At 48.2% G+C, this 26924-nt stretch overlaps 1 protein-coding gene across 2 annotated transcripts in view; it reads left to right on the top strand.

Annotated features, from left to right (window-relative positions):
- KIF20B (kinesin family member 20B) overlaps positions 1 to 26924 on the top strand; it is a 608549-nt gene that overhangs the window by 530779 nt on the left and 50846 nt on the right. For both annotated transcript variants that reach the window (XM_078642920.1, XM_078642919.1), the window contains exon 30: positions 486 to 689. In XM_078642920.1, the coding sequence (XP_078499046.1) occupies positions 486 to 689 (204 nt within the window). The remainder of the gene's footprint in view (positions 1 to 485; positions 690 to 26924) is intronic.

The following is a 26924-nucleotide window of genomic DNA, read 5'->3' as shown; positions in this document are numbered from 1 at the left end:
ATGAAATCGGTGGTATCTCTTGTGTACGATGTTAGTTCTTGTACATAAGGAAAAAGAAAATAGTCAATGTAGATGCTAGTGTGTTCAAAGAGACTGTTTATGGACGAGACTATTGGTCTCCCTGGCGGTCTAGTCAAGCTTTTGTGCACTTTTGGTAACAAATAAAATGTGGGGGTTACTGGGTTATCTTTATGCAGATATCTTTCCTCATCCCATGTTAACAATCCCCTCCCTATATTTCATTTTTTTTAAATGTTAAACCTTTTAACGCATCAAAAACATGGCCACGGCTTGCAGCCATACCAGGTTGATTGGCTTTGCAAGTGCTTCATAAAGGTTTCTGCCCAGTGTCTGGCTATGTTTTGGTTTTTTTATTTGTTGGCTTTACCTGTCTTTATCTGTTAGCTTAAACAGCCCCCAACCAGAAAGCACGTTTTCTTCTTTGAGAGTGAATGTTTCTCACACAGTTAGTCTTTTACTTTCAGGACAATTCGGACGTTGTTTTGGACTCGTCTGCGCTCTCTACAGAAAACGGGAAAACAAGCAGGTTTCCCAAACCGCAGCTGGAGATTCAGTTCACGCCCCTGACGCCCAACAAAATGGAGGTCAGGCACCAGGGCAGCGCCTCGCCAGTGACTGTCAAGATCAGCCGGCCCCTGAGGAAGCGGAAGAGCCACGAGATAGACGAGGTAGTCATTTCACGTGCCTGCGTTTACTCTTAAGTGTCATTTGGTGTACACGGAGGAGAGTGAATGATGCCGTTTCAGCGCAGAGTTAACATATTATTTAAAAGTGGAACTGTTTATTGCTTCCCATGTTACTTCGACGTTTGAAATGCTTCCGCTTCTCTTCAATCATCGTAAATTAGGTTTGAATGTTTTGACAGTGGCGCATGCTGTTTTCATAATCTCGTTGATTAGCCAGCTGCAAAAAGGAAAAGTAGTTGCCACAGAAGCAGTTCACGAGCATGGTGGGAGGAGGGAGCCTATAGCAGATCTCGCATTAAAAACAATAGGCTTCTTCTTTCAAGCTGATGCTTATACAGCAGTAATGTACTGCAAAAATAATGTGTTCTGTGTTTGTGACCTTGGTGGCAGTGTCCGAATGGCCACTGTATGGACCCTATTTTTTAGGTAAATACACAGCCATCCTAGTCTCCGCCAGTACTTGTTTTATATGAATATGTGAAATTACTTTACTGTTCTATCCTAATGGAGAATAAGATGGCCTTCTTCTGTAAGTTGAAAATATCCCTTTTTCGACCATCATCCATTTGATCTCTTTGCTTCTTCTGTAGCGTATACAACGATTACTACCAAAGGTAAGTAACTTTTTTTTCTGATTGATACTTCCAACTGCAGAGAGATTGATTGCTCACCTTAGAATATCTTCAGGCGGCAGACTGGATCTAGAGATTTTTGATAGCAGTGCTCCCTACGACACTATGTGGCATTTTGTGGTTCTTCGTTGGCTTCGTACCATCCCAGAAGTGACACAGTGGAGCAACCTATTAGTGCCCTCCTTGTGCGCTGACTTCCTTCCGTAACAGACTTTGCGCAGCTCCTATTCCAAGTCATGGCCCTGACTCTGTCCCTGTCACAGGGCTGCTCCCCCAACCGTTCTATTTCTCTTCAAAGTCTTCTGGTAAGTCCAAGCCCTAACACAAGCATAAAACAAACGCAGTATGACTCTACCCCATCCTGCCATTCTAGCTCCAAGGGGAAGGTATGAGGTTCATTATGTAAGTCACACTCCTTCGAGGTCACCGGATATTGAGCCAATCCCTCTGCTTGTTCTGACAAATCCCGAGTTCCCTAGCCTGTCGTCAACCCAGCAGCAGATCAAGCTCTTCGAAGAGGCTATGTTGCAAATATTCAGTGTGCTTTTGTCAGATTACCATCGACGGGTCCCTCCCTGTCACTGCCTGTCCCGTTAGGACTAGTTACCAGGCCCGTGCCAACTCCGGTGCAGACGTCACCACACTGGTTCCAGCCATCCTGATGATCTAGAGCTTTCACCCACATCTGACCCCAAACTGACATCAAGGGGATTTTGATTGATTTCATGCTACAGTATTACAAAAGTGCAAATGGTTGTCATGCAGCCTGTTTATAAACCACTGCATCTACTGTGCCATAGCGATCTCCAGCTACTCCATTGTCTATTTTGATTCTGACTATGACCCTGTGCCAGAGAAGGGTGCACCCCAGGATAAGTGAGGAATTCCCCCCCCCCCTCCTTCTCCCCCTGCAATAACATTGATGATGCCCTATACCTTAATTTATAGAATGCCATTGGGCTTGACTTGTCTCCTGAGACAGAGCTTAACTCTCCACATGGACCACCGATGGAAGAGAGACTGCCTCATTCGCAGTAGCGGTTCAGAATGCAGTCGAGATGCTAGTTATGGTTGCCCTCCATTTAGAAAGCAATAAGAACAGGGGTACTCCGTATTTTGTTTGTGGTCAAGAGGTGGGAGCAGCAAATAGTACAGAGACACGGGAAGAACCTCTTATTATGACCTGAATATCATTCAGCACTTTTAGCAGTTAAGTCAATTATTTGTACATAGGATGCATTACATGACACAATAGACTTTTCACATATTTGTATTGGACACTGATAATACATTTCCACAAAGTTTGGAAACATTTATGTATTTTTGTCATTGTTGTTTGTATGTGAGTAAGTGTGAGTATGGATGCTAGGATGAATGTTCATATCTGTACATAAATGAAGAATGAGGGGTTCTATCTAGAACAACAATTTCAGTTAATATGTTGCACCTCAACAAACGCACGTTAATTGATATTTAGTTATATTTATTATGTTTTTTATGTGAAAGAAAACTGCAGAAAAATTTAAAAAAGTATATATTTTTGTATAATGATGAATAAATTTATAAAAAAATAACAAATATGTGAAAAGTCTATTGTGTCATGTAATGCATCCTATGTACAAATAATTGACTTAACTGCTAAAAGTGCTGAATGATATTCAGGTCATAATAAGAGGTTCTTCCCGTGTCTCTGCCCTCCATTTAGACTAAGACAAATGTTTTGATAGAAATTATGCAGCCAGGGGCACAACATCTGAACCCTTACAGGGAGCCCAATGTTGTAGACTGGCACATGATGACCCAGATTTTCTCACCAAGCACCCCACTCCATAGAACCTTAATGTGCAGGCCTTGAACAGTAAAATGAATTAAAATTCCTTTCCCACCCTTCGGATAGCTAGAGAATATAAAAGGATTGATGCTTTTGGCAAATTTATATTTTCTTCAGCTAGTCTGACATTGTGGTCTGTAAATGCAGTCTGTTGGGCTAATAAGCTTGTACTCTTTGGTACTTGGCCAGTGAGATCTTGCGGATACATGATCAGAAAGACATGGCCAAATATATAATCTAAACCAGCTTGGATACCACTGGTTGCCTCGACAGGGTGGTTAATTATAGCGTGGCCCCTCCTGGACATGCCTGTATGAGGTGCACTAGGTTCTCTAGTGATGTGCAGTCTTCGCTGATGGGCATTCCCTTTGCGTCCCTCCTCTTCCGTGAGAATGGATACCCCTCTATGGAGCTCTTAAAAGACAGTAGAGCAGAAGTCTTCACACATGTTTGCTCTGAGACCCCCTAATGAAAATGTTTTGAAGCCGGGTCCCCCTCCAAAACTTTATGGCAAGACTTGGAGGAGCAGAAGTAGTAAGGCTGAGCACAGGGGGGTGGGAGTACGAGATCCTTTCAGGGGTAGATTTCTGTAGTTTACATTCTGCACTAAATGTGAACAGTATAAAAGAGCAAATATGTCGCACAAAAACAAAAAATGTATCCAAAAACTCTACCCCACATATTTAGGGTATTGTTAGCAACTTACACACCTGGGCCCCAAAGCAACTTTACCTTACCAAATGCACTAATGATATCTGCATCCCTGAGTAGTAGGCTTCCTCTCCATGCCTGGCCATCACTTCAATCCTGAAACAGACTCTCTGTCCCTTTCAGTTGCCCCACTCTGCAAAATGTTTTCCTCCTCTATAATGCTAGCAAGGCCATTGGCCTCTTTTGGATTGTAAGACAGTCATGATCCGATGTACTGGGCACCTCAATCCCTTGGGATCTAGAGCCACTTTACCTGCTGCACTAATGATTGCTGCTACCTTGCGAAACAGGCAGTCTCCTCAGCTCCTCAGATCTCTCATCATGCCTATTCTGTTGTCGCTCTGATAACGATTGCTGATAACGAGTAAGAGGCGTGCTGCGCGTCAACTTGATTTTAAAAACACTTGTTCACTTTTTTGTATATCGGAGCTTATTTTTAAAACTGTTCTCGCCGCATTTGCCACCAATTGTTCCCCGCACTTCCCCGGTCCACCACTGACTCTGTCAGCTTGTTGTGGAGGGAAGACTATCAGAGGAGCACAGGGGAAGTGACTGCGACTTCCTCCGTGCATCCAGCACCAATTAGACGGGCCCTCAGTAGTCTTAAGAGACCTGCGGGGCGGGAGCGCAGCGGACGAGCGCAGCGGACGAGCGCAGCGGGCACGTCCTCAGCACGCCGAAGACTCGCCTAAGACAAGCCCGTCTGCGCCCGTCTGCGCCCGTCTGCGCCCGTCTGCGCCCGTCTGCGCCCGTCCGCGCCAGACCGCCGCCAGACTGCTGCCAGGTACCCTCCTAGCGACACAAATCCCAAATGGCCACCATTAAATACTCTCGCGCAGATTTACTTTCCTTTAATGTCCCTCCTAACCCCTGCAACAGTGAAGACCTTCCTCCACACGCATCTCCTGGCTTTCTTAAGTGTCTATACGGAAATGTGCGCTCCCTCCCTAAGCATGCCCTTGAAATATGGGCCCTATTGGATCAGGAATCACCTGATCTTTTCTTCATCACGGAGACTTGGCTACAAGACTCGTCCTGCCCGGACTTAGCCATTGCTATACCAATGGGATATAGTATTGTAAGATTAGACAGAACGGCCAAAAGGGGAGGAGGTACAGCAATAGTCCACAAATCTTTTATAAAACTCCTGGCCATTGACACACAGATCACTGAATGGGGTGAATTTCTTATCTTTTCTTTTTGCCTAAATGACAGAGAATCCTGGAAAGAAGCGCTCATATACAGACCTCCAGAAAATAAAACTCATTTCGCGACCCATCTACTAGAAATTCTGACCCCCCCCATGTCCTAGCAAGTAAAAATTTCCTTTTATTAGATTTCAACTATCATATGGAACTGCAGCAGGACACTTACACCTCTGAACTAAGGGACAATATTAAGGCAATGGACCTGACCCTATTTGGAAACCGGTCCGACCCACATGGCAGATCACACTCTAGACTTCCTTTGCACCAATTCGCAGGCAGTTCAAATTGTGGAACTCTACCCAATCCTTTGGTCTGACCACACGATAATAAAATTCAATATCCGAGTCGATTCCACAAAATCCACTCACTCGAAAAATGTAAAAATGAGCAGGCCCTGGAACAAAATAAACCCAGACTCTTTTGCTAGTATCTTCACGCCTCCCCCCATAACCCTCAACTCTGACCCAGTCAAGGTGGCAAAGGACCTAGACAAAGCAATCACTATGGCTTTGGATCATATCGCCCCAATACAGCAAACAAAATGCCCAAATACAAGATCCCCTTGGTTCACACCAGACATTAAAACAAAGAAACAGGCTATGAGGTGCACCGAGCACAAATGGAGGAAAACAAAGGAGCCTCTGGATAAACAGCTCTACAAATCTGCACATAAACATTACATGAATCATATAGCCTCAGCGAAGAAAGCCTATCCAGGTACCAGAATAGCACTGGCTGGCAACTCTTTAAAGAACTATATTCCATAGTATAGGAATTCTCTAAACCCCCCTCCTGCCAACCATCTACCACCGATACCCAAGAATGGGCGGACAGGCTCTCCGCCTACTTTAAGGATAAAATTGTTACAATCCATAAAGCCTTTCATAGAGACTGATTCCTCCAACATCAAGGACAATCTCTCATGTCCATCTAATCTGCCTACCCTGGAAGCCTCACCCCTGCCTAAACCCCTTCTCGAAATCCACACTGTAACGGTGGGAGAAGTCACAGATAAATTAAAAAAAGTAAAATCAGGCTCCCCTAGTGATCCTGCTTCTGCTCAGATTTTGACAAAAATAGCCCCTGCCATGATGACAGAAATAACGGCACTCTATAATCTATCAATAGCCCAAGCCATCTTTCCTGAGTCCTGGAAAGAAGCTATTGTAAGACCCATCTTAAAAAAGAACAATGCTGACCCGGAGCAACCAGTAAACTACCGTCCTATCTCTCTTTTGCCACTCTTCGGCAAAATAATGGAAGCACTAATCAACACCCAACTAACCAAACATCTAGAGGACAACATGCTACTGGACTCCACCCAATCGGGCTTTAGAGCTTGCCATAGCACCGAAACTGCCCTCCTGGAGGTTGTAGATAACATCCGGCTGTCCCTGGACGCCAAGCAATCGGCCATCCTGATTTTACTTGACCTGTCGGCGGCCTTCGACACCATCTCTCATAGCGTCCTATTAAAGCGGCTAACTGAGATTGGTGTCGAGGGTCAAGCACACAGATGGATTCAGAGCTATCTGACAGGCAGACGATCAAAGGTCAAATTAGGCCCGTTCTCATCTTGTGTGGATAATGATAGAGGTGTTCCGCAGGGCTCGATCTTCAGCCCAACCTTATTTAATAGATAGTTATCACCTCTAGCTAAAATAATCAAAGCTCACGGCTTTGAGACGGTATCCTACGCCGACGATACCCAGATCCTCATAACCCTAGGACCAAACCACTCAGATGTCAAAGGGAGATTCCAACAGTGCATGATCTCCACCCAAGAATGGATGAGGACCAACCACTTAATGCTAAATGCCGCGAAAACGGAAATTTTGCTATTTGGCAAGGCCAATAAAATCTGGTCGGAAGAATGGTGGCCATCATCCCTAGGCCCCTGCCCAGCTCCAAAAAATTCTGCTAGAAACCTGGGTATCATCATCGATGACAAGCTGACTCTCTCCCAACACATAAATAAAGTGGTTCATACCTGCATTGGGCAAATGAGAAACCTAAGAAAAATCTTCAAGTGGATCCCACTTGCTTCCCGGAAACCCCTCATCCAGGACCTCATCAGTCGCCTTGATTATGGGAATGCACTATTGGCTGATGTGAACGAAGGCCTCCTAACCAAACTTCAGGCCTTGCAAAACTCCGCTGCAAGGCGGATTCTTGACCTCCCTCCTCTCATACCCCTTCAGCCCCGTGCCCAAGGACTCTCCACTGGCTCCCAATTAGAAAGCGCATCAAATTTAAGATCTGCTGCCTAGTGCACAAGTCCATTAATGGACAGGGGCCAAAATACCTTCAGAGAAAGCTCCAGGGCTACTGCCCGGGAAGGACTCTACGTTCATCTAATAAACACCTTTTAAAAGTCCCAAAGGTCAGGACTGTCAGAAATGGTGACAGAAGTTTCCTAAAAATAGGCCCCACCACCTGGAACTCCTTACCACTCTTCATTAGAACTGACCCTAACCACAAAACTTTCCGCAAGAATTTAAAAACCTGGCTATTTTAAACAGTCCACCGCCCCCTGTCTCTCCAACTCAGACGCGCTCTGAGACCGAATGGTGACATATGCGCTATACAAAAATAAACACATAACATAACTCTGAGCCCCAAGCTAAGCTGTCTCTTCTGCATCAATATATTTACCTCCCTTGGGCAATTGGTATAAGGGCTAAAATACTGGCACAGCAATGGTGCATGGGGCCTAATGCAAGCAAGGAGCAATGAAGGAAGGGTAGTAAAGCAGCCATAATTGGTATTTAGTTGGCCCCTCACACCACTGGGCCTCAGTGCCACTGCAGCTGCAGCACCAATGATGCCTATAGCCCTATGAAACAGGTTTCGTTCTCTGCCCACTACACAGAGCTATTACTCTTAGGCCTGAGGCTGAGTAGACTGTCCATTTTGCAATACAAAAAAAGAAAAAAGCCCCACATCTTGCCACCCCCCTTCCCTGGTGCTGGGGTCCCATTCCATGGGCCACATGGGTGCCCTGGTTAGGGAAAACAAGGGTACCCCGTTAAGCGAACCTGGGGTTTTAATGTATATAAAAAGAAAAATGGTTCACGGGTGGCCTAACTAGGTCCTGATACACAAAGAAATTTATTTTATCTAGATAGTGAGTCAATTAGGGAGCAGAGCATGTAGGGCAAACGTATATTTTTAATCATTATAATTGCATGTAGGTATTACACAAGTACGTTCAGGTGCTCACATGAGTGTAAAAAGTGCGTAACATGACTGACTGACACGAAATATCACATTGACAAAGAAAGAAATCCACAACGATATATACAATGGAGAGAATTTCATTTGGGGGACCCCCCATTGTATATATAGTTGTGGATTTCTTTTATTGTCCATGTGATATTTTGTGTATTTTCACTCTGTCACGCTACGCACCATTTTTTCTTTCTCTCCACACTTGGAGAGAGAAAAAGGGTGAAAAAAAGTTGAATCACTGCTTTGGAAATATGGATAACGCTAGAATACATGGATACATTAGTTTGAAAGAAATGACTGCCTAAATTGGCGACTTGAGCTGTGCATTTGGTTGGGGCATAATTCTGCCCCAGTCTGGATTGTTATTCAATTGGTGCCGTTTGGGCATGGCACCTTACTAAATAGCACGCATTCAGTTTGAAAAATGGATAAGATGCAAAATGTGAAAATGACCAGAAAAGACTGTGTGCATCCTGACTTTTGCTAATTCATGTCTTCCTCCACAGCAGCAAGTCCTGGAAATTCGGGCTAGAATCATGATTTTCCAGGCTTGGTCCTGGATCAGTGAGGGTGGCTTTGAGGCTTCATGGCCTCTTAGCATCTTGCGTCCTCCTGGTTAATAATGTCACGTGATACCTGCATGCCCTCTAGTGGAACTTGAAGTCTGAGTTGGCTCAGCATCAAGGTAACTGTCATTTTCAAGGCCTGTGAGGAAGAAGCTCCATTTCTGCAGTACGGCTGATGGACCAGAATTAGTCCAGTGGCAGACCCCTCTCACTCCTCCACACAAAGCTGACGGTAGTGACGGATGCATCAGTGCTGAGTTGTGGGGAGAGAGGTTTCATCTGGGGTGTGGAGATCAGAGGGCTCTGGTCCCCAGTGGCTTGCCAGCTCCATATCAGTCTGCTGGAGCTGCTGTCCATTTGGCCCTGGAAGCCTCCCACATCCATCAATAAGAGATTGGTCCAGATTCCTATGGACAACACCAACGGTATGTGGTAATGCAACAAGCGGGGCGAAGCCGGATCCTCTGCTGGGATGCTTTGCATCTCTGGATGGCTGGAATGTCAGAGCATCTTTCTTGTTGACAGCCACCTTGCGGGGTACCAGAATACCAGAGCTTACCAACTGAGCAGGCGTCTTCTGGTATATATAACTATCAGTTTCTACATCTGCAGTCTATTTTACCAGTTTGGACCTGTCTTCCTGACAGACTATCTACTTTTCCTTTGTGTGGTGCTCTGGACAATTGAATATTCTTGATATCTGGGAATTTTTCCAGATAACACTGACCCCCACTAGTGTAAGGTGTATCTGGTTTCATTGAGAGCACGCCTATTATGTATAATTGCGGACTTTTGCCCCGAACTGTGTATGTGCCAGCATTTCTCATTGCCCATTGTCCCCTTCTTAATCCATTTTTTTGTGTTGCCGTTAGCCCAGTAAAGCCTTGCACACAGTGTCTCCTGACCTTGAGAACTGTCTTCTGTATTATGATGACATAGGTGAAGGTGGTTCGGAACCTGGGCGTTATGTTTAACAGTAGTCTCACCTTGGAGGCGCAGGTTTCGAAGATAGTGGCTGGTTGCCTGGCCATTATTAGATTGCTCAGGAAAATCCTTCCTCTGCTGGCTTCCTCGGCCCGGGCGGAGGTGGTGCGCTGCACCGTGCTCAGTAGGTTAGACTACTGTAACTTTCTGCTGCTGGAGTCCCTGAATTTTCTTATGGCCAGACTTCAAAGAATCCAGTCTGCCGGTGCCAAGCTAGCCCTGGGTGGTCTACTAGGTCTTCCTCCTCTAGGGCTCTGGCTCAGCTGCATTGGCTCCCGTTGAGACAGAGTACAATTCAAGTCTCTCTACCTGGTGTTTAAAGCCCTTCATGGGTTGGGCCCTGTTATTTTGCAAAGGAAGTATGCGTGGCATGTGCCGGTCCGTAACCTTCTATCCTCCTCGGCTAGACTGGTGAGGATACCAAGGTTTAAGAGAGCCAAAGCAGGAGGCAGATCATTTGGTGTGGCGGCAGCGAAATTGTGGAATGCTCTTCCGGTCGAGCTTAGACAAACCTCTGACCTTCTACCGTTCACGAAGAGTTTAAAAGCCTGGCTATTCCCGAAGTCCTAGATTGTCACCAATCTTGACCCCCCCCCCCCCCTGTCTCGAGATGCCTGTTAGGCGACAGTGCGCTTTAGAAATGAAAATAATAAATAAAATAGGTGTGTCACATGAGTGAGCTGCAGGCATTTTCGCTGCAGTGGTCCTACACTACGTATATAAATTGATGCTGAGGACTTATGTGACCTTTATACATAAAGTTGTGACTCCCTTCCACCTTGGACAAGCCATCACTCTGCTAGTGTTCTCTGCTCTCCCTCACTCCTCAAAAGAGGAGGAGAGGCTGCATCGAGTGGGTCAAAAAAAGGACCATAAGCCTTTACATAGATCATCTTGTGGGGAATCTCTTCTTTGTTGTGTTCTCGGGTTCAATGAAAGGGAAGGTTGTTAAGAAGAGAACCCTGTCATTGTTGATAGTCTTCTTCATTAGGATCTGCTTAGCAGTGGCCAAGAAATCGCATCCTTCCCATTCCATGCTAGGCTGCTACATGGGTGTCAGTGCATTCTTTTATGAAGCACTACTGCCTAACTAGCTAGGTTCAGCAGAAAGAACTTCTCACCAATTTTGTATGCATGGAAGAGCGCTGCTGTGAAGAAATCTCTGGATCCAGTTGGGCACCTGAGGGTGAGGAACCTGTGGTTAGATTTAGCATCCACCCTAAAGCGTTACCAAAGGTAAATTGCTTCCTTGTTATTAATCTGCTAATATGAATGATCTAAACAGTCGTTGCAGACCCCAGGTTAAGTCCTGGTTTGGTAAAGTGCACAATGTCATTTATTAACATAAATTTGCAAAACAAAATTCAGTTTTCAAAGAGGCGGGAGAGTTAAAACTTATACTCTACTTCCAGTTACAGCATCAAACATCTAATCGAGGTCCAGGAAAAAACCTTTGAGTTGACATTTTAATATACCTCATTGAATCTACTTAACTCATGTCAGATATAAACATGTTCATACCCAGGGTCACTGGAATGATTACATTTTGCGGCTGCTATTGTTTTACATAATTATGGATTTGCTGCATTTGCCACAGAATCCATCATCTGCTGCATAATCTGAAAATGTTAACAAAATAAAATGTCTAGTTCAAACGGATCAAAGTTATAAAAACACAGCAACTTATGTAGTCACACAGGGGAAAGGCCCATAGGAAGGGTTGAATGGTCCCCTTTCTGTTGATTTGGATGTTAATCTGGTACTAATGAGGTGAAACCTTTGCTCGGACAGTTAAAATGTGTGCAAGTAACAAAAATGAGGTGATGCGATCAAAAAACGTACTGTATTATGCCTTTGTTTTGCCTTTTCTTGCTGCATAATGTCTATCCTGACACATAATTTGGTTCCCTCCTGTCACACAATTCCAGTGGCCCTGATCTTACCCTGAGCAAGAAACTGTGTCCTCTAAACAGACTGAATATCAGATTTAGGGGCAAACATTGACTTGCCTGCCAAGTCTATATTAGTTACTTAACTTTTATCTCTTCCATATGTGGATAGCATACGAAAGTGGAACTAGGATCCTCTCCATCTCAACAAGGTCAAAGGGAAGATCCATCTAGCTGTATCTATCTTGTGTGGTAGCTATTCTGAATTTAAAGGAGTAACAAAGTGTATCTGATGGACTTGCCTCAAGATGTCAGATTTTTATGAAACAACAAGAGATATGGCAAATCAAAGTCCAGCCTATCCCGGAATTCCATGTCTGAACCAGAGGCGAAAATGTGTAAGAAATTTTAGTTTTTGTTTCCATAGTACTGAATATTCCAGTTAAAATAAAATCCCTATTGAAATCCTCCAGAATTATGTTATGGATACTATTGTCCCCGGCTAAGTTCTTGAAAGATGCTTTGTGACAAGATTAGATGTCTAATACAAAAGTTATAATGAAGAGATGTTTATTAATGGTCATCTGAAAGCTTGCTTAATACTAAGCTTTGTAGCTGAGATCATAAGGGAGGATAAAGAATAAGGAGTTTACATGCCCACAAGGATGTTTGCATTGAATATTCTGATTGTAAATAAATATAAGAATTACGTTATTAGAATTATAAAAATTAAAGTGACTATGAGACAGATTAAGCAGGACAGTAACATTACCCATATGGAACCTACAGCCTGGTCCAGGTTGAAGTAGACAAATTGTTTAAATGGTAAATTTTGCAGTTCATCAATGAACATAATTATACATAAATGTATGACCGATACTTCTACTTGCAAAATCTTCACCTGTGAATATTCTTCAGGTGCCAGACTGTTTTGGAAACTTAGTCAATAGCTCTCTGGTAGCGGGCACATGCTCCGTTACCACATCAGGTTTGAAGTTTTGATGACGTCATCAGGGCCTTATGGCGTCAGGACCAGCAACCTGAAATTCCCTACATTTTTCCTTGCCTTTAGACGCGTTCAGAGCTTCTCTCACAGCTCTAAATAGATTTTTTTGTTTCACATATGTTTATTAGTGGTGTCATAGGGATATGTCATCTCTGTAGTGGTCATACTCAAACCCTGACGTTCGTACTATGTTATGTTATTTGTTTATTTTTGTATAGTGCGTATGTCACCGTTCTGTCTCAGAGCGGACAATGGACACCTGTCTATAATGCACCCAACCAATGACTGTCTTTGGTGCCTCGATTTAAGGCACAAAACATCGTCTTGTGACTTCTGCCAGCAAATGCACCCAAAGGCCATCAAATAGTCAACTCTTTATGGCTCACTTGAAGAAGGTAATCGCAAACTCAGCAGGAGAAGATCACAGTTGCCTTCAAGGATCAGGTCCAAGTCCCCGTCCACCAGATCTTCGAAAGAGAAGAAAAAGCACTTCCCTTCTCTAGCTGATCAAAATGAGCAAAGTCAAGTCACCTCTGGCCCAGTCGTTTAAGCCAGAGTTAGCAGAGAATACACCGTCAAAATAATTCCCTCCACTCTAGAAGGCATTGAAGTCTCCATTTCTACCTGTGCCCCAACCACACCAGGTGCCCAGAGTACCTGACGCCAGGTGCGGCTCGATCATCCTTTCTGCAGTCCATGATGGATGTCTTCAGAAGGGTGATCGTTCCCTTTGGAGAGCCCTTGGTCCCAATGTGATCGTTTATTGGCCAGATAAACCTATGTTCTGGAAAGGGCCTGATTCCACAGCAGGTTATACCTGGCACCATCTCAGGCCTTCGGGCCTCTTATTTACTGGAGCAGGTGCAGAAGGACAGGCATTTGTTGCACCAGCAACACGACCCAAATAGTAATTTGTCGAAATTGCAGGACAGAACTGCTCCAACTCCCTTGTGGTGCTCCGCAGGGGTCCTCCCTCAGCCCATCCGGTTTACTCTATATGTTGCCCTCTGGCTAAACTGGTGTGGTAATTCGGCTTTCAGGTGTTGTCCTATACAGACGACACCCAAATCTGTCTCTATATTAGTCAATATGTACTGGTTGCAGAGAAGTTCAAACCCTGTATGACTGATATCAGCATCTGGATGAAGGAGAACTGTTTGAAATTAACTACCAAAAAGAACAAGATCTTGGTGTTTAGGGCTCAGCACTCTCGGTGTGATCAGAACTCTTGTGGCCAGAGACATGTGGGCCCGTAGCTACACCAGTTGTCTCTGCAAAAAATCTAGGGGTGATCTTTGAGAATACCCGTACCTTTGACACTCAGATCAAATGGACTGTGAGCTCTTGCTTTTTTATGATTAAAATCCTGAAAAGGATTTTCCCTCACATACCGGTTGAACGGAGTACAGTAATTATTGTGTTAATTACATCACGCCTTGACCATTGCAACGCTTTATACTTAAACATTAACACGTCCTCACCTAACAGGCTGCAGTTAATTAAAAATGCTTCAGCCTACCTAATACTAGATGTACCTAAACATGTTTCAGTCAGAGAAGGCATGTGCTTCCTTTACTGACTGCCAGTTTGGAAGGTGGTGACTATCTGAAAGAAACAGGTTAGTATTAGATTCCTTACCTTAGAATATCCCCAGGCGTCAGTCTGGATCCGGAAACTTTTGCGTAGCAGTACCCCTGCGCGTCGGTAGGCGTCGTCTGCAGGCGTCCCCTGCGGCTCCGCGTCGTTGGCATCGTGCGCCGTGATGACATCGCTGGAGTATATAGACGCCGCCTCCGCGCGCTGACGTCAGTTCTTCTTTTTTCCGCGCCAGTTAGCGCAGATCCGAAGAGCAGTACTCCGGTCTTTTGACCAAGTTTTTTGTTAACTCTAACTCTTTCTTCAGGTGCCGGTAGGATGCCCGGGTCTAGGAGTTGCGACGGGTGCGACCGCCTGATGTCGGTCACCGACCACCATCGACTCTGCCTCCGGTGTCTGGGCGCGGACCACGACGTGGAGTCCTGCGTCGACTGCCGGGCCTTGACTAGTAAAGCTAGGCGGGAGCGGTCCCGCAAGCTGCTCGAGCTCCGAGTGTCGGCCCCGCGTCGAGAGCGGTCCCGGTCCGGTCGGTGGTCGAGGGAGCGGTCGAGAGAGCGATCGCGGAGCCGCCATGAGCGCTCCGGGAGTCGCCACCATTCCTCCGGTTCATCAGGTAAGCGACACAAGAAGTCGGGGCGTCATCATCGTACCCCCGAGTCCTCCCGACGCCCGCGTGATGCGGCCGGGGGTTTGGGTGGCCCCACCCCCGCGGCCCCGCGTGGGTTGCCGACGCCGTCTGCCCCATACCCGTCGGTCCCTGGGGAAGGTGCGTCGCGCGAGGAGATTGAGGAGTTCCTCATGGCTATGAGGGCGATGTCTCCTCCAGCGGGGCCTACGGCGCCTGCGGGCCCGTCGGTCCCGTCTGGGGGCCCGAGCGGTCCGGGTGCACCTGCTCCGACGCCGCAGGGTGCTCCGGCCCCGGCGCCGCTAGGCCCTTCAGGGTCGTCGCCGGCTGGTCCACCGGCCTCTCCGGCGCCGATTCCATTGGGGCAACCCGTGGTGCCGCCTCCGCGCGGCGCCGTGACTCCGCCGTCGGTTCCGGCCAGCGTCGGGGCGCCGGCGCCGCGCGGCGCCACCCCCGTTCCCTCTCTGACTCCTGACGCGGAGTCGGACCGGCATCGTCCGACGCCGAGTCCGGCGCCGTTGGGGCCCATTGGCTCCGAGGAGCCGGTCTATATCGTCGACTCGAACTATGGCGATGAGGACGATTATGGAGAGGGTTGGGAGGGGTCTGAGGACCCTTTGTCACGAGCCTGCCAGTATGACGTGGACTGGGTAGGTGACTTAGGTGATGCCAGTGGTCTGGACGAGTCGCCCAACCCTGGGTTTGTCTCGCCTTCCCCTGTGGCGTCGGAGGCTGGGGCTGCCTATTCGGTGGTACTGATGAGGGCTGCCAAGGCCTTGAGCCTTGAGCTCCCCGTCGCTAAGGTGAAGCCTAACATCCTCACCGAGGTATTTAAACCGCAGTCATGCCCACAGGAGCCTCTGCTGCCGTTTAATGAGGCCCTGACGGATGTCCTTTTGGGCACCTGGTCCAGGCCCGCTTCCGGTGCACCGGTTGACCGAAACGTTGCCAGGCGTCACCGTCCGTGTTCGGACGACCCTGCCTTCCTCTCCACCCATCCCTCCCCGGAGAGTCTGGTAATCCAGGCCTCCACTTCCCAGTCCGCATTCCCGTCGGCCCCGCCCGATCGGGAATCTAAGCGATATGACCAATTTGGCAAGAAGGTCTTTTCGTCTTTGAGTGCTGGACTGCGGTCTTGCAATACCGCGTGCCTCTTGGGCCGCTACACCCACTCTCTGTGGGATACGGTCGCGGAGTGTCTGCCGCAATGCCCGCAGGAGGTGCGGGACAAGCTCAACCAGGCCTTGGTTGAGGGCCGGGACGCGGCGAGGCATTCGATAGGGTGTGGTCTTGACACGACCGACTCGCTGGGACGGGCTATGTCCACGACGGTGGCGATTCGTCGCCATGCTTGGCTGAGATCCGCCAACTTCTCGCCGGATGTCCAGAATGCCCTCATGGACATGCCCTTCGATGGCAGTCGCCTGTTCGGTGACAAGGCGGACAACGCGCTTGAGCGCTTCAAGGACTCCAGGGTCACGGCCAAGTCCTTGGGTCTTTCGACCCAGCGCCAGCAAACGGGTTCGTTTCGCCCCTTTCGTGGCCAAGGAAGGGGCGGTCCCACACGTGCTGCCAGCCACGTGCCGCAGAACGCTCCTCAGCGCGGTGGCGGCCGTGGATTCCGCCGGGGTGGCGGTAGAGGGCAGCGGCGAGGTCAGTCCACACCTCCCCCCGCAGCAGCCTCCAAATCTTCCTAGTCCGAGCTTTCGGGCCCATGTGACGCCAGTGGGTGGCAGGGTTCGCCATCACCACTCCCGCTGGCGCGCGATTACATCGGACAGGTGGGTGCTGCAGCTCGTCCGAAGGGGCTACTCCCTCCCCTTCGAGTCCACTCCTCCAGCCATGCCACCGCAGAACCACCGTGTGTCGGGGGACCACTTGACACTTCTGCAGGAGGAAGTTACGGCCCTCTTGTTAAAGGGGGCCATCGAGCGCGTTCCTGGGCCAGAAGTAGGGTGTGGTTGCTACTCCCACTACTTTCTGGTACCCAAGAAGGACAAAGGGGGCCTACGTCCTATCTTGGACCTACGGAACGTCAACGGCTTCCTCCGGAAGGAGAAGTTCAAGATGTTGACTTTGGCTCAGGTCTTGGCTGCTCTAGACCCACAAGACTGGATGGTAGCGTTGGACTTGCAGGATGCGTATTTTCACATCCCCGTCCTGCCGGCCCACCGGCGTTACCTGCGGTTCACGGTAGGCCACGAGCACTTTCAGTTTATCGTGCTCCCATTCGGCCTTACCAGCGCCCCACGGGTGTTCACGAAAGTGATGGCGGTGGTCGCAGCTCATCTGCGCCGGTTAGGGGTTTCAGTCTTCCCCTACCTCGACGACTGGTTGTTGAAGGCGGGCTCGCCCCAGACAGTCGTCCACCACCTTCAGATGACGGCAGACCTCCTGCACGGCGGGTCCGGGATATTCAGGCTCTGATTCCCATGTTTCAGCCGTTGTCCCGGTTGACGCTGCGGCTTCTGGGGCTGATGGCCTCCTGCATCCTTCTGGTGCATCACGCCCGGTGGCGGATGCGGGCTCTGCAGTGGGACCTGAAGTTTCAGTGGGCCCAGCATCAGGGCAACCTGTCCGACCATGTCCTGATCTCGGAGGGCACTGCGAGACAGTTGCAGTGGTGGCTTACGGACCGCGATTGGGTCAGAGGCAGATCCCTCTCCCTTCCCCAGCCGGAGCATGTAGTTGTGACGGACGCGTCCCTCCAGGGCTGGGGAGGCCACTTGGGAGAGGCGGAGATCAGAGGCATCTGGTCTCCGGCGGAGTCCCGGCTCCATATCAACATGTTGGAGCTGCGGGCGATTCGCCTAGCACTGAAGGCATTCCTCCCCTTTGTCAACGGGAGTGTAGTGCAGGTGTTCACGGACAACACCACCGCCATGTGGTACTGCAACAAACAGGGCGGTGTGGGGTCGTGGACCCTTTGCCAGGAGGCTCTGCGCCTCTGGCAATGGCTGGAACGTCAGGGCGTGACTCTGACGGTTCAACACCTGGCAGGTTCTCTGAATGCCAGGGCGGACGAACTCAGCCGTCGGTGCTCGGTGGATCACGAATGGCGTCTGAACTCGGACGTGGCGAACGGCCTCTTTCAGCAATGGGGAGAGCCTTGGTTAGATCTATTCGCCACAGAAGAGAACGCGCAATGTCATCAGTTCTGCGCGTTGGAGTTTCCAAGCCGGCACTCGCTCGGCGACGCCTTTCGGCGCGAGTGGAGTTGCGGTCTGTTGTACGCCTTTCCGCCTATACCACTTCTGCCCAGAGTGCTGAAGATCAGGCGCGACCGGGCCCAAGTTATCCTTGTGGCTCCGGACTGGGCTCGAAGATACTGGTATCCCGAGCTACTCAGCATGTCAGTCGGTCCCTCGATCCGCCTGCCCCTTCAGGAGGACCTTCTGTCGCAGCAGCAGGGGACGGTCCTCCACCCGAACCTGTCCAGCCTCCACCTCCATGCGTGGAGATTGAGCGGCGACAGTTGAGGCCATTCGACTTGCCTCCTGAAGTCTGTGATGTGATTCTGGCAGCCAGGCGTCCCTCCACAAAGTCGGTATACGCCTGCCGGTGGAACAGATTTGTGGCATGGTGCACAGCAAAGGCTGTGGATCCCCTTTCTGCCCCTCTTTCCGAGGTTCTCCTCTTCCTTCTTTCTCTTGCCCAGCAGGGCTCTGCTCTGGGCACTATCAAGGGCTACCTTTCTGCCCTTTCCGCCTTCTTAAGGCTACCTGATCAGCCATCTTTATTCAAGTCCCCTATTGTACTGAGATTCTTGAAAGGCATCACGCACATGTATCCTCCTGTTCCGTTCGTGATGCCTCAGTGGGACTTGAACCTGGTTCTGACATTCTTGATGTGTGCTCCCTTTGAGCCGCTTCATTCCTGTCCTCTCCGTCTTCTCACTTTAAAGACGGCCTTCCTGGTTGCCATCACCTCTGCCAGGAGAGTGAGTGAGCTCCAGGCCCTTTCTGTAAAACCTCCTTTCTTGTCCGTCCATCCTGACAAGGTGGTTCTTAGGACTAGGCCTTCTTTCCTGCCCAAAGTAGTTTCTGCTTTTCACATCGGGCAGTCCATCACCTTACCCTCCTTCTTCCGGCCTCCGCATCCTTCAAAAGATGAAGAGCGGCTCCATCGTCTGGACCCAAAACGTGCGCTTTCATATTATATGGATCGCACACGCCAGTTCCGGGTGGATGACCAACTGTTTGTTGGCTACGTGGGTGAGAAGAAGGGAAGGGCGGTACAGAAACGAACCATCTCTCGGTGGGTCGTCCTGTGCATCAAAGCATGCTACTCTTTGGCTCGGAAGGAGCCTCCTGTTGGGTTGAGGGCCCATTCCACTCGGGCCACGGCGGCTACTACTGCCCTGGGCCGGGGAGTCCCTTTGCAGGACATTTGCCAGGCGGCTACATGGGCCTCGCTGCACACCTTTGCGAGGCATTACTGCCTGGACAGTCAAGTCCGGAGGGACGGCTTCTTTGGCCGTTCGGTCCTCCAGGATTTTCTGGTGTAGGTTTGTATTGGTTCGCAGACCCACCACCGGGGTTGGTATTGCTGGGGTATCTATTCTAAGGTAAGGAATCTAAGACTAACCTGTTTCTTTCAGATGAACAAGTTACTTACCTTCGGTAACGATATATCTGTAAGAAACAGGAGTTAGTATTAGATTCCTTACCACCCCACCCGTCCTCCCCGTTCTGCGAACTGATACCTAGGGTTAAGGACATCCCTTTCAGGGCCCTAGTTTCAAATGGCACCAGTGTTAGTTCTCACATGGCTCTGCGTGTTCTTGCGCGGAAAAGCTGTGTGCAAAGAACTGACGTCAGCGCGCGGAGGCGGCGTCTATATACTCCAGCGACGTCATCACGGCGCACGACGCCGACGACGCGGAGCCGCAGGGGACGCCTGCAGACGACGCCTACCGACGCGCAGGGGTACTGCTACACAAAAGTTTCCGGATCCAGACTGACGCCTGGGGATATTCTAAGGTAAGGAATCTAATACTAACTACTGTTTCTTACAGATATATCGTTACCGAAGGTAAGTAACTTGTTCTTTAAGGCTCTTTGCATGGTTCATTTGACTCATCACCATCGGGGGCCAATGCCCCTTCTAACAGCATTACATTGGTATACCCCTGACCACCTGATGTACCATCATGTTCTCCTAGGAAGGTGACCATTCCTAGATTCTGGAATGCCAGGTGGGACGGTTGCTCCTTTTCAGTAGAAGTGACCAAATTGTGGAACACCTTGCCCTCCCCAGACTGTAGCGCTCTGGTCTTTTTTTTCTGCAGGGTTTTTTTTACTGGTTCAAGCACTTTGGCTCTTGTGGACATAATGCGCTCTACAAAGTTAAAAGGCGAATACATAGATCGTCAACCTCTTCCTCTGGAAAACAAGTTCAAAATGCTCATCCCGTCCCAAGTTCTGGCTGCTCCCCGACCAGGGCTCATATAGGTACCCTGGTCCGGCGCTACTCAGTCTGTCAATCGATCCCCCGATTCGACTGCCTCTTCAGGAGGACCTTCTGTCGCAGCAGCAGGAGACGGTCCTCCACCCGAACCTGTCCAGCCTCCACCTACATGCGTGGAGATTGAGCGGCGACAGTTGATGCCGATTGTTTTGCCTCCTGAAGACTGTGATGTCATTCTGGCAGCCAGGCGTCCCTCCCCAAAAACGGTATACGCCTGCAGGTGAAACAAATTTGTGGCATGGTGGTCAGAAAAAGCTGTGGATCCCCTTTCTGCCCCTCTTTCTGAAGTTCTCTTTCTTCTTTCCCTGGCCCAGCAGGGCTCAGCTCTGGGCACCATCAAGGGATATCTTTCAGCTGTTTCAGCCTTCTTGAGGCTACCTGATCAGCCTTCTCTTTTCAAGTCCCCTGTTGTAAATAGATTCTTGAAAGGCATTACTCACATGTTTCCCCTTGTTCCCTCTGTAATGCCTCAGTGGGACTTGAATCTGGTGTTAACCTTACTGATGTGTGCTCCCTTTGAGCCACTCCATAATTGTCCTCTTTGTCTTCTGTCTCTCAAGACTGCTTTCCTGGTTGCCTTCACCTCGGCCAGAAGAGTGAGTGAGCTCCAGGCTCTTTCTTCTAAGCCTCCTTTCCTCTCTGTCCAACTGGACAAAGTTGTTCTGAGGACTCGTCCTTCTTTTCTGCCCAAGGTGGTTACTGCCTTTGACATCGGCCAGACCAATACCTTGCCCACCTTCTTTCTGCATCCTTGGAAAGGGGAAGAGAGGCTCCACCGTCTGGACCCAAAACGTGCGCTTTCTGTTTATCTGAACCGCACACAACAGTTCCGGTTGGAGGACCAACTTTTTGTTGGCTACGTAGGCGCTAAGAAGGGACGGGCGGTGCACAAACGGACCATCTCTCGGTGGGTCGTTTTGTGCATCAAGATCTGTTATTCCTTGGCTAAAAAGGATCCTCCTGAGGGGCTGCGCGCCCATTCTACTCTGGCCACAGCGGCTACTACTGCCTTGGGACGGGGAGTCCCTTTGCAGGACATTTGGCAGGCAGCTACGTGCGCCTCGCTGCACACGTTTGCCAAGCATTACTGCCTGGACAGCCAAGTCCGGAGAGACGGCTTCTTTGGCTGTTCAGTTCTCCAGGACTTTCTGGTGTGATTTTGGTTCGCAAACCCACCACCGGGGTTGGTATTGCTGGGGTATCTATTCTAAGGTAAGGAATCTAACGTGTTTCTTTCAGATGCACAAGTTACTTACCTTCGGTAACAATATATCTGTAAGAAACAGTAGTTGGATTCCTTACTGCCCCACCCATCCTTCCCGTTCTCTGAACCAATATCTAGGGTTAAGGATTTTCCCTGTCAGGGCCCTAGTTTCATGGCACCAGTGTCTGTTTTTTTGCATGGCTCTGCGTTCCTGGCGCGGAAATCTATGTACAGAACTGACGTCAGCGCGCCAGGGCAGTGTCCAAGTAATCCAGCGACGTCGTCCAGAAGATCACGATGCCGCCGACTGAAGCGGAGCCGCAGACTACGCCTACCGACGTGCAGGGATACTGCTGACGAAAACTTTCCGGATCCAGTCTGACGCCTGGGGATATTCTAAGGTAAGGAATTTAACTAACTAATGTTTCTTACAGATATATCGTTACCGAAGGTAAGTAACTTGTGCGACATGCGCGATTTACTATATAGGCACCACTCCAATGCGCTGACATCAGTTCGTCTTTTTTTCCACGCCAACAGAGTGGATCCAGAGAGCTACTTTGGTCACTTTTTGAGCATTTTTTTACTTTTTTTCGAGTCTTTTTTAGCAAGTTCCCCAAAAAAAATGCCCAGTATGCTAGGTCCATATCCCCTAAATCTTGTGGATAATGTCACAGAATGATCGGTTTTTGATCCCCACTTGTATGTCTGGTGAGCCAGCTGTCCGTCGATGCATCCAAAGGATATCCGTGAGCGAGCCATGAAACTCGAAACGGCACAGCACAAGAAGGCCTTCTCCCGATCATGTGAAAGTTATGATGGCTGTTCACAGTGTCTGTTTTGCAATCGGTCTTCTTCAAAGTCGAAGTCATTGTCATCTAAGTAGATTAAGTTGAAAAAGCACAAGAAGTCGTCCAAGCGCTTTTCGCAGTATTCTCATTAAAGCTTCTAGGCCCTGCTCCTGCACTCCTCCTATGGAGCTGGAGGCCAGGTCTGCTCTGCGCCTCCCCGCCTTCACCAGAGAGACCCCTGCCTAACTAAAGGAGTTTTATTTGGCCATGCACTCCTTGTTTGGGCCCCCAGCCCTCACAGGTGTGCTTTTGGGCCCCAAGGAGCTGAGAAGTTCCCCAGCTGGGGTACCGCCAGCTAGCTTCCTTACCAACACTAACCGTGTCTTCCCAACGTCTCATCTACTGGTGTCACCCGGAGACCCAAACCCTATTTTCTTGTCTGACTCCGAGACAGCACCACTCCAGAGTAGAAGTTGGGTTACTGGTTTACTGGAGTGTTGGCCCTGGCCATGCAGCAACCACAATCCTTATTTAGAGTAAGGCACAAGCAAACCCCAAATTAAATTGCGCTCACCCCTTTGTAGCTTGGCACAGAGCAGTCTGGTTTAACTTGACTGCTTTGTGCAACATGTCAACCCGTAAACAGTGAAAATAACTCACAAAAAGAATTCCACACCAGGTTAGAAAATAGAGCTTAATTTTGTAATTCCCTTTAATGAATAGAACAAGAAAAAGAGAAAAATCCAAATAGTAAAACCGGCGATATTTTATTTTTAAGTTTTAGGTTAAAAAAAGCACCAAAATGCACAAAGTAACACCTTTGGATATCTGATTGCGCCAAACGTGGACAAAGTCACAAGTTCAGGTCAACCACAATGTAGCACAGGCCGGCTACAGGGACTAACTTAGGCCCGCTGAACAAAGTACTTTAAATCCTCGTTTGCGGAGCGTTGTGAGAATCTGTGTCAAAGAGGCAAGTGTCTGTCCCGAGATGCGGAGAGGCTGCAATTCGAGGACCTGCATTGTCATCACACATCCCCTCGACGGGGCTTGCGATGCGAAGTCTGGCATTGAGGATTTGTTGAGCAGTTGGGATGATTAATTAGAGCTGTGAGGCCGCGATTCAGAGTTCAGTGTTTTTGAGGCTACTGTCGGTGAGGGATGTGAGGTCTTGTGCCAAGGATGCATCATGCTGTGGCAGTTATGATGGCGATGTGGGGATTTGCAAGGTGTCCAAACCACACTACAGCAGAGACGCATCAGTTCTGCTCAGGGTTGGAATGCAGAAGAGATGCGTTTGTTCTGGTGGATCCACAGAGGCTGCTAAAGCACCATAAGTCCACCTCCAAGGGTCCAGAATTGGAGAGGCACCACTTGACAGGGTAGACTCATAGAAGGCAGAGTCCAGGTGCAGATTCAAGGTCGTCTGAAGCCTTTCATGTCTTCAGATCGGGAGGCCAGCCAACTAGTCTATGGAGTCATTCTAGGTTGGAAAGATGCAGGTCCAGTCCTTCTCACCCAGGCAAGAGGTCAGCACAGCAAAGCAGGAGTCATCCATAGCCAGGGAACCTGGTAACCCATTGCCTACTGACCCCATCCTACGCTGAAGGCATTTTCGGAGCATAAAAAAGGCATCCCTGGCACCCAGAACTCCAATCTCAACATGAGTGGCTTCAGGACTTCCCTGCTGCACCAATGACTCAATGAAAAGAGGCTGCACCAATGTAGACTGCACCTGGTAAACGTGGTGGCTAGCAAATGAAAAAGGAACTGTGCCTGCTGTGTCCTGCTCATGGTGAAGTCATCTCCAGAGCCCAGCTGAAGCAAGAGCCTCCAAAGGTCAGTTGGCTGACCTTCTGTTAGCAGCACAGGGCCACAACAGCTGAAGAAGCCTGCTGGGACAAGTTGGTAGCTCGGATTTTCACATCACCAACCGCAGCCATGCAGCACAAGAGACCAGGGGAAGCTGCTCAAACTTGCACCAGTGTCTTCTAGACCCGGGAGCATCATCAGAGTGCAGCTTTTCGCTCGGAAGACAAGTTATCGTCGAGGGAAGTATTTAGATGTAAGTGCAATACTGGGCGACTGGAATTCTACTAGAACCAAGAGGACTTCAATGGACGTCGACCCCTTTGGCCAGGACTGCATCACCCCGTTTGCAGACCGAGGAGTAGTTGCAGAAAGACCCCCGTCAATGTCATCGCAGTTACAACATCCTTGAGGATCTTTAGCATCCTGTATCCCTTGCATCAGCTCTACTTCCAAACTGACTGTATATATATATATAATGCCATGCTGATGAAATGTGGTCTAATATGTTTTCTTTTACAAGTACGCTAATAAGCACAGATTGACAAATGTATTCCTACAGGATATCGGTCGCATTCCATGTTATTGCCACCGTAGAAAGTAGCAGACTAGAGAAAATACTGCTGAATGCCTCTAAAATTCTATTACAATAACTTCACGGAAAAAAAACTATTGGGGTCATACTCAAAAGGCATAGTTATATTCCAAACCGCTTTTCCACCATAAAAATGTGTAACAAAACTGATTGGTGTAAGATCTCTTGAAATGTATTTTTTAGGAACCGTGCATTTTCATGTAAGTTACGTCCTCCTTTGTAGTTTGAAAAGTGGAAGCTTCCTTCTATTTTCCTCAGTTCTCATGGCTGTGGTACTCCAATCTCACAAAAGGTGGTAAGAACTGATTAAGCTACCTCTGTGTCGATACTGGAGTGCCAGACACATGCAACCTAAATGTTAATAATTGGGGATAACGGCCGTGACCTCTAAACTTTTTTTTTTTTTTTTTTTTAAATGTAGATAATCATGTCTGCACAGTTTCTAAACTCCTAAAGCCTGTACCTAGGATATGACTTTTTGCTTAGTTTGAAATGTAAGCAGATTTTGTATAAAAATAATTGTTTCTTTAACAATTTTCTTTAAGTGTTACGTGCTTTCCCGCTGCTGGAAAAGTAGATCTAAATCGAAACATTCTTCTGATGCCCTTTGTGAGGTATTGCTCCTATTTATAGGATTTACATGAATTCATCTGTTCATAAATCATTATATACTTATTGTAGAATGGTAGCATGGTCATTGTGTTGTCTTCACCCATCTATTTTATAAAGTGTTTTGTTTAATAGTTGGGAATACTTTTTAAATCAACAAACACAATCTCATTCCTACGTTCCTGGTTTTTTTTTTAATACATGATTTATTTTCATCACAAGTTCACACACTTCCTTTTTTAAATCAATCCAGCTATAGACTGGATATGGGTCCTTGCCTGCAATGAGGATATATGTTCTTTGATGGTTTACCCTGGTATATTTTAAAATATTTCTTTTGAGTTGTTAGGAGGATTGTTTCTCTTCTGTTTCCCTAATTTTTTTAGTGTAGTGTGTTAAGATTAAAGGTGTCTCGTACTTGCCATTCACTCCTAAAATACTTTGTGATTGAGTCCAATGACTCGTGTAAAGAATGAACTCAGATGCAGAAAAGAACAAGGAAAACGGGTCCCCTCATTGAAGTAAGTTTAAAATTTAGAATGTACCTTGCTTCTAGGGACCACATATTCTTCTTGAACATGGAGGTCCAATACGATTTCACCACCTCTCCTGAATGCTATCTCCAAACAGACTTTAATATGGGAATATAGTTTTCTGCAAGTTGAAGCTTGTTCAGTCCTGTTTCTTAATCTACCCCGACTGACCGCATTTGATTGCTGACCCAAGGGTAGCTGCGCTACTGTAGTGCAGACAGCTTGTTGCATTTTCTGTGTCACAACATGCAGTACCTTGAGAGCACATGATTTTTTACCGTAGGTTAGATTTGTTCGCGAGAAATGCACAGCCTATTTTTTAAGATGTCTCACAAATGTTGTACATCCATTTTTAAGTTTCGCCAGAGTGCAATGTTGGCAACATTTTTGTAAACAAAAAAAGTAGTTAAAAACCGGCTTAGTCCGCCCATTACGTACCATTAGTTGGCTTTGACGCCAGTCTCCTTTTCTGGCTTCTTATTGGTTAACACTGCCTGCTTCCTCCTGGGATTTCAGTGTTTGCCCCTTCCTTGGAGCATGGACCAAGTGCAGTGCCTGCCAGGGCCCTGCCACTAGCCGCTTACTTCAGGTACTTTTTTACTTTCTTGTTTTGTAATGCACTGGAAGAGTGCATATGTCTGCAGTCCTTCCTCCTCCCACCGTCCCTGCGCTTGCCCTCTCATGCCCGCCCTACTTCCGCTGTCTGTTATCTTGCTGTTTCTTCCTTGTTCCCCTGCACCTTCCTCGTGTTGCTTCCCCCACTCAATTTGCTGTCTGTGGTTGCTACTTCCTCTCCACACCTCCCTAATATTTCCTTCCTCCCACCCTCTTTCTACTGCCTGTTGTAGCTGCTCCCTCCCACCTCCTATGCACCTCCCTTGTGTTGCTTCCCCTCTCCTCCTGCTGTCCATTGTTGCTCCCTCTCCCA

Source organism: Lissotriton helveticus, chromosome 5_1 (assembly GCF_964261635.1).
Source record: "Lissotriton helveticus chromosome 5_1, aLisHel1.1, whole genome shotgun sequence".
Classification (NCBI taxonomy): domain Eukaryota; kingdom Metazoa; phylum Chordata; class Amphibia; order Caudata; family Salamandridae; genus Lissotriton; species Lissotriton helveticus.
This window is presented reverse-complemented; position numbering and strand designations above follow the sequence as displayed.